This window comes from Pinus tabuliformis, chromosome 7 (assembly GCF_031772625.1).
Source record: "Pinus tabuliformis cultivar Carrire ecotype Pingquan chromosome 7, CPIR1, whole genome shotgun sequence".
NCBI lineage: Eukaryota > Viridiplantae > Streptophyta > Pinopsida > Pinales > Pinaceae > Pinus > Pinus tabuliformis.
The window spans coordinates 1,651,849,537-1,651,857,394 of NC_142293.1; the positions used below are offsets into that span (position 1 = coordinate 1,651,849,537).

The 7,858-nt window shown below is 37.8% G+C and overlaps 1 protein-coding gene across 1 annotated transcript; it reads right to left on the reverse strand.

The window, feature by feature from the left end:
• Window positions 1-5,445: 5,445 nt before the first annotated feature.
• LOC149254765 (uncharacterized) lies at window positions 5,446-6,334 on the reverse strand. Its single transcript, XM_089457096.1, has one exon. It carries the CDS (start codon window positions 6,064-6,066, stop codon window positions 5,833-5,835), a length of 234 nt encoding a protein of 77 aa, XP_089313222.1. The 5' UTR covers window positions 6,067-6,334; the 3' UTR covers window positions 5,446-5,832.
• Between the last annotated feature and the right edge of the window lie 1,524 nt (window positions 6,335-7,858).

Below are 7,858 nucleotides of genomic sequence, written 5' to 3' on the forward strand. Positions count from 1 at the left end.
GAGAGGAATCTGTACAGACTTACGAGAAATAGTCATGGAAAATATGAGTTGGTGGTAGTCAATAGAAATGGGAGACCAACGGGTAAAGAATTTAGAACCTAAAATAATGTTGGTTGAGATGTCATCAAGTTCGAGGAATGTACATTGAACTGGATGGTCTTGGATGGACACAGGGAAATCAATTACCTGATGTGGGAGAGAAAACATTGAGCCAGTAATGTTGGCACTGCCCTCCATTGATTTCTCCCAGTAGAAAGGGGGAATAGAAAGATGGCAAGCTAAATTAAGTTGAGCGCCCGAATAAAGTAAACAATCTAAGGAATATGGTTTACAATTAAGGGGACAAAAGGTAAGAGGAATATATAATTTATGTTGATTGGCGAGAGAGAGATACTTCCCAGGATAAAGTGCATACAAATCAAGTGAATCAGGCTGTTGGGCATAATTTCGTGCAGGAGAGACAAGGGAAGATTGTTTTGGACTGTCTAGAGCCCTAGTTGCTAGATGGTCGAAATCATCATTAGAGGATTTAGCAACTTCTTTCTCGTGCTAGTGCAATTGTTCTTTGAGCACCTGGATTTCTACAAAAAGGGATCTGATCTTTTCTTCCTTGTCATGGATTTGCATACGCATGGATGTGCATGAAGCATGCTTGACAAGTTGTCGCTCTGGATGCTTCGCTGGATGGTCAACGTATAACTCAGCTAGATACCAGTAGGAGGCAACAGAATAGGTTATCTCCTTCTCCTTTTGTTTGGTCATCATCTGGCTAGATGAATGAAGTTCTGAATGGTTTAAAGTGCTCATGGCGACGTCGATTATTTTGATCTCATCATGAATGTTCATGCGAAGATTTATCTTCCATGGTAGTGTTTGCTTGAGCTTTTGCCTCAACTCTGCAAGCTTCTTGTTAGGCATAGAAAACATACAAAAGCGGTAGGACTACAAACTATCTTCATGGTCAGAACTTCCATGGAAATTGGGAACGAGGTTTCAATCTTCTTCTTCTACCTTGGAATCATCCTCTGGATAATAAATTTCTCCAGTAGGGTCTTCATCATAATCACAGTAGAACGGATCCCACATAGTAGGTTCTAAGGTATCTATGAATAGAGTTTCTAGCTTTGGCTTCTATGCTTTTTGTGGACATTTGTTTGCCCAATGACCTTCCTTATTGAAAATAAAACATCAAACTGATTTATTCAGAGTCTTTCGGTATCGAAGGAATGGTCATTTATTCTAGAAAGGCTTCTTTCCAGGCTGATATGGCTTCTTGTAAGCTTCTCGCTGAAACTTACTCTGAGGATCAATGTTTCTTGTGTGGATATTTGGATTTACAAGAGCATTTGGGGTCGCGATTGAAGGGTCCCTTACCCCAGTGGGGCATCTTGCCAACTATTGTGCAAATCTTATTTGAAAATATTTACTTGTACTCCTTGAAGTCAATCATAACATGTTTAGCAAAACATTGTTGTTCAATGACTTTCTTGATGTGGCCATGGACCATTACTAAGGTCATGCCTCACAGAGAAAGATGTTTTTCTTCAAAATATTTGTTGATAGCGGTGGGAAGAACGACGGGCATACTTTGGACATACCTCTTGAGGTATGTTGTATTAGCATAGGAATTGGATCGGATAAGCTAATCCTGCATTTGACAAAAATAATCTTCCATAAGACCAAGATTGCCTAACTCGTTAGACATATACAATTCACTGTAATGGTCTGGATCTTCCTCAATTGTAAGGTTGACAAGCTGTGCACGTAAATAAATGAGCAACTGAACAACAGGATTGTTATGGCTAAGGATGGCTTCTTGGGCTTTTGTGGAGGTGTAATGCCACCATGTATGTGCTAAGCCACAAAATCCATTGATAATGAGTTTTGCAATGCTACAAAGAGAAAGGGTGTGGTCATCAATATTTTTTTTTGTTGCCCAACTATTGAGGAGACTCATTGCGTTCTCCATTTCGATCTTAGGCTGGCAATGTGGAAAAAACATGGGTTCTTGCAGCATAGCTTGGATGGTCGCACTCATAGTTGAAACTCCAGTCGTTGTTACTGATATGGGAGGGATGTTTTGCCAACTTGGGTTATCCGAAAAGGGATACCTGGTTCTTGCTTTACATAAACAAGGAACTTATTTATTTGTTCCTTTGAAAGGGCAGGACAATTTTCTTGCCCCTGTTGCAAGAAGGATGCTATGACCGAAGTAGCTACCTTGATCTCTTCTTCTTCGGTTGTTTGAATCCCAAACTTCCACATAGGTAGCCTATGACTAGCTACGCTAAAGTTGAAAGTGTGCCTAAGCTTGTTCTTGGGATTATCTGTAAACATAGCCGACTTTGATGGTTTGTCCAAAATAGAATAGTCACGGATCTAAACCTTAGATCCTAACTTCTTGATGATTGGGGTAGTTATGGACAAAACCTGAGATATAGCTGGCAGCGTTTGGTCTAGCTTTGTATTGGTTTCTATAAGGACTGATATGCCAGCTATCTTGTGATCTAACAGTTCTAATCTTGCTAAAATCTTCTTGCACATTTCATTTTCTTCAGAGACTACTTGTTTAACCTTAATGACGTCACTATGCAAATCATTAATGTTCTTTGACTTGAGATCGAGCTAGAGATTTTCATAGTTAAGTTGTGCAGTGTTAGTACTAGACGTAGTGGCTGCTGGTACTATGGTGTAAGGGATGAATTCCCTTTTCTTTTGACCATCGTCATGAAACTGTTAGAAATATATATAAGGCAAGTTCCTTCCTAGAGTGTAGGATTCTTCTCCCATGCTAACTTTGACAGTTTTAGTTGTTTCTTCTCGAGGTACCCAAGTGAGCATGAGAATGTGAGGTCTTTCTAGCTTAGTAGCAGTACTAATATTTTGTATCAGCTGATTGCAGGCAGGACACTGCTGGTGCTGACCTTGGTGTTCTATAGTAAGCTCTATTGAAGAGCTTGTAGGATGGTTTTGGACCATCTCTGCAACCTTCTCTCAAAAGGTGTTTGAACTTGGGTTGGTAACCGGAAGGATTGGGTAGAAGCATTAAATGGAATCAGGCATGCTTTGGAAATATTCTCGCTGTCTTTCAGTAAGGCTGATTGGTGGTACTATTCATATTTAGCTTCCCAAAGTTCAAGATATTGGATTTTAGTCCATTCAAATGTAATAGGAGTTGTAGATTTACTGGAATCAGATTCCACCTCACTTATAAGTTGCGAAGTATGACGGATATGGCGCTGTAGTGGGGGCATGCTATCATTGTCAAAGAGAACAAAAGTCAGAGTTTTGAGTTGAATTATTTTAGATAGGCGTTTCATGTCAAAACCTTGGGGATGAATATAAGCTTGAAGAAGGTCGTAGATGTAAGGGTCATCTAATGACACATAATACTTGGGATAGACAGTACCAAAGGTAGGGCCGTCAAGCATAGGGCTGACAAAGCCTCCTATTATGGCATCGGCTAATTGCTTACGCTGAGTATCTATCACAACGCAAAGGCTATTGATATTCATGGATGGTCGAACGAGAGCGTCCAGCCCAAAATGGATTTAGCGCAAATGGCAATATTTGAAATCGTGGGATTTTCCCGAGTTGATCTGACTTTTCAAGCAAGGGGATTTGGGCGGGTTCATCTTGAGATGTAAAACTTATGTCAACAGAATGAAGCCGCATTTGAGAAGGGGCAAAATATTTATAAAAGGGCATGTTATATACTTGAGCAGGTAAAATTGGCGGGATTTGCCAGTTTGGGTCTCGTTCTGTTTCAGAAACAAAAATAATAGAAGCAAAAGTCAAAGCTTCTCTATAAGAACACTTTCGGGCTCGAAGAGAAACCAGAGGAGACGGTGCTTCAATCTCTATCAGGGTTATTTTTGATAAATTTGAATCCATTTTGTTGTACACGTAAATGCCTTGCCTTCCACCTACAAAAAATGGCCTATTCTCTTTTGGTTGTGACCTAAAACTCAATGATTCTCGGGGCACGATACGGGTCCGCTACAACAAGAGAAGATGCAACTATATCCAACTAAACAGGTAGAGAAACAAACCAACTTGGCTCTGATACCATTAAGACCGGATCTTTACATTTGCACCAAACGTTGCTCCTTCCCCTAAAAGTACATAGGATGTCTTCTTACAAGAAATGGTGGAGCTCTAAGTTTCTAGAATGAAGCCTTCCCAAGATGATTAGTTTGACCTAGGATGTCATGAGTTGGCTTGGGGTTAATAATTGAGGAAGTTTCTCAACTTCTCTCATCCCTAAGACTTCTCCAGATGCATCCTCACAGACCTAGAAATGACATATATAATAAGACTATCTTATAAGTGGAGGGGAGGAAAAAATGATTAAAATACCTTGTTGTTGTAACAACCTTGGTGTGATTTTCAAAGTAAATTTAGAGAAATGTCATTGGCTTAACAAAAAGGTAGACAAAAATATTTGATTCACTCATTCAAAAAAAAAGCCTATCAACCTAAACATCAATATCATTAAATTTTAAAAATAAAATAATAAATATAAATTTATATTATTTTATAAAAAAAATAAAAACCCTAACATATATTATAAATAAATTCTAATCTAATTTAATTCTAAATTGATTAAATACAATACAAAAACCACTTAACAATTAATTAAAAAATTGAAATGATTTCATTACAACAGTACATTTTAATGAATATACTTTTGTGGAATTCCTCTTAATCCTTTCCCATAATCCCTCTTGGACTTGTACATGGATCTACCTTAATCCCTCTTGACCTCAAACATGGATCTATTTTAGTTAGGAATACAAATAATATACATTTTATAAAAAATAATCCATAATACATTTATTTCAGTTTTTTTAAAAGATAACCCATAATTAATTCAAATAGCTTTTATACGTTATATGCTATGAGCAAAGTGGCTCCAAACATTGTGGGCCATGTTGAGATGCGTAAAGAGACGTTTCTGTCGCCAGGTTTCATTAGAGATATGCTCTGCACACAATGAAAATTTTAGAAAGTTTTTGTCAATAAACATTGCGGGCCATGTTGAGATGCGTAAAGAGTCGCCAGGTTTCATTAGAGATATGCTCTGCATACAGTGAACATTGTGGGTCATGTTGAGATGCGTAAAGAGACGTTGCTGTCGCCAGGTTTCATTAGGGATGTGTGCAGCTCTGCACACAGCGAAAATTTTAGAAAGTTTTTGTTAATGATGTATAGCATTGGTCGTTGGGAAGATTTAATGATAACTTTATGTGAGATAATTATAATCCTGAAAAAAGATTTTATGTACAGCTAAAGCAGACTTATTTTAGAAAGCTAACATCAAAACTGGAAATTAAATTAAGAGGTTAATTTCCCAAAAGTGCATTCCAGTTACAAACATTTAAGCCTAAATCCTCTGCTGCGCCAGCCATGAGTCGAAATTTCCAAAATGGATGTTGCACAAAATTGTGGATCTGGAAGATATTAATAATTTTATGGCCTGATGATTAAACCCGAATTTAATCTTCAAATAATGCCAATCATACAGATGTCAGCGGAAATGAGCCTAACCCTTTCAGAACACAAATCCATCCATTTCTGAACATATTTTCGTAATTTCGTAAGAGTAAAAAATATATCACAGATTTGGGTAATTACAGAAGAAGCAGTCCGTTACAGGGATTGTACAGATCACGCATCGATTCCCATAAACAGCTCCCTGATTTTCAAGACTTCCGATTACAAAGGAATAAGTCCGTTACAGGGATTATCCAGATCACGCATCGATTCCCATAAACAGCTCCCTGATTTTCAAGACTTCCAAAAAGATTACGGGACCTGAAGAGAAAACCTTTAACACTCCGCTGACGCAAATCTTTCATTATCGCCCTCCGCCCTGAAGCCACTGACAGCAGGAAAAGTAGGGTAAAGGCCATCCAGGAGCTCGCCATTACTGAGACTGCGCTCTTCTGCGATTGGCCGCAGTGTTTTCTCCAAGGGCCGACGTCTTCCCACACATACTCTCCGGGGAGGGGCGATTTCCAGCCACTTCCTATCAGTTGTTACCGTCGTCTTCGGAATCGCCATTACCAGACTGACTTTGCAGGGAGAATACAATCTTGAAACGAAAACCCTAACGACCACCAAACCCTAAGGACAGCACCTGGGCAAACTGCAATCCGAGACGAAGTAAAGTGAAAATCGGTTGCAAGCCAGAGGAGCTAAATCAGATACGAATTCTTGAGCTGTGATTCCTGATGATGAGTGTGTTATGGTGGATTTAAAGGGCAGATGGGTTGCTTCCGTTTAACGCTTCTCCAAAACTCCTTCCTACGCAGTTTCGCTGGATCTTGGATGCCGTGTGGGCATCTCTAGAAGCTTCTCAGGAATATTACTACCCACCGCAAAGAACAGGCACCAGGCGTGTTCGGAACGTCAAGTGTGTTGTCCTTTTCAGTGGACAGATTCGGCTCATGTGGACCCAAAACAGATTTGGAACGTGAAAAATGATGCAAATGCCAATTGTGTGGTTGATTTTGTTCAACGGTACAGCTTTATGATTGGACTCCCAAAATGTCAAAAACTGTAGACACCTCCATCAGCAAGTCCTGTATCTCCAATTGTTTTCTTCCACGCCCTTGCTTTATCACACAACTTTATTTTCCTTAAATTGAGATCCTCCTCATAAATATATATATAATATATATCCTCAATCGGTTTTTAAAACACTCCGTCAACATTCCGTTATTTTTTCCACGTGTATTCTTCCCTATTTTAGGGAATAATAACGGAGAAGTTCTCCAACAACTCATGACCGAGTAACAAATATGATAATAATAAAATAATTTAGAGATGGTCAATCCATACTTGGGCCATGATTGTAAGGTGATGTGTGTAATGTTGACCTTTTAGAACCCACTTTCACACCAATTAAAGTTGTGCTTTCACACTAAAATCATTTGAGTTCAAATTGAAAGTGAGCGTCCTCTCTCATGTTGCACGTTACGATCGAGTAGTAATGGAGATCTTTTTAATTTCATTCATCATTGGATTAAAAGATTCAAGATGATTCCTTGACGCTATAGACATGGATATTTAATCTAAAACCTAATTTTTGGGATAGCGGTGCAGTTAGCTTTTTAAGCGAAAATTTTTAATTAAAATTAAGGGATAAATAAATAAATTTTATTATTTATTATTTTTAATTAAAATTAAATATAATTCAAAAAATTTAATGTTATATAATAAAGAAAATAGCAACCATTTATCTTAACTGTGTAAGTTAATATAGTTGAAATAATATTATATTTATATATTTAAATATATTAAGTATAATGATTTAAAAAAATCTATTTTTTTATAATTTAATTTTATAAAATATGTTTTTGAAAACGAAAAAAATAGTGGACTGCTTCTATTTTTTTTAATTCTTAGCATGTGGACATATATTCTGCAAATGACCATTGTAAGTTGTTGTGTTTCAATATTATGTGATATGATAGCCCTTTGCTAAGATCTATCTCCACACATATTCTAGCAAAAGTGAAGACGTCTTTCTCTAATCTTTCTAGGTATTTTTTTTTAGTTTTCCTAAAGTGTTTCCAATATCTTCATGGACTTGCTCATGTTAGAAGGGAAGAGGGAGGTTTGCAAACCTCACCCATACTGGCATGATTGATATGACCATAGATGTGGCATCAAACTATGAGAACCAAGGGGTGATTATGTCGAAGAGCACTTGGCATGATTGATATGACCATAGATGTGGCATCAAACTATGAGAACCAAGGGGTGATTATGTCGAAGAGCACTTTACAGCCCAATGGTGTGATGTAGAAAGTTTGTCAGCATTTTTACATGTAGGCTCAATATGCTCAAT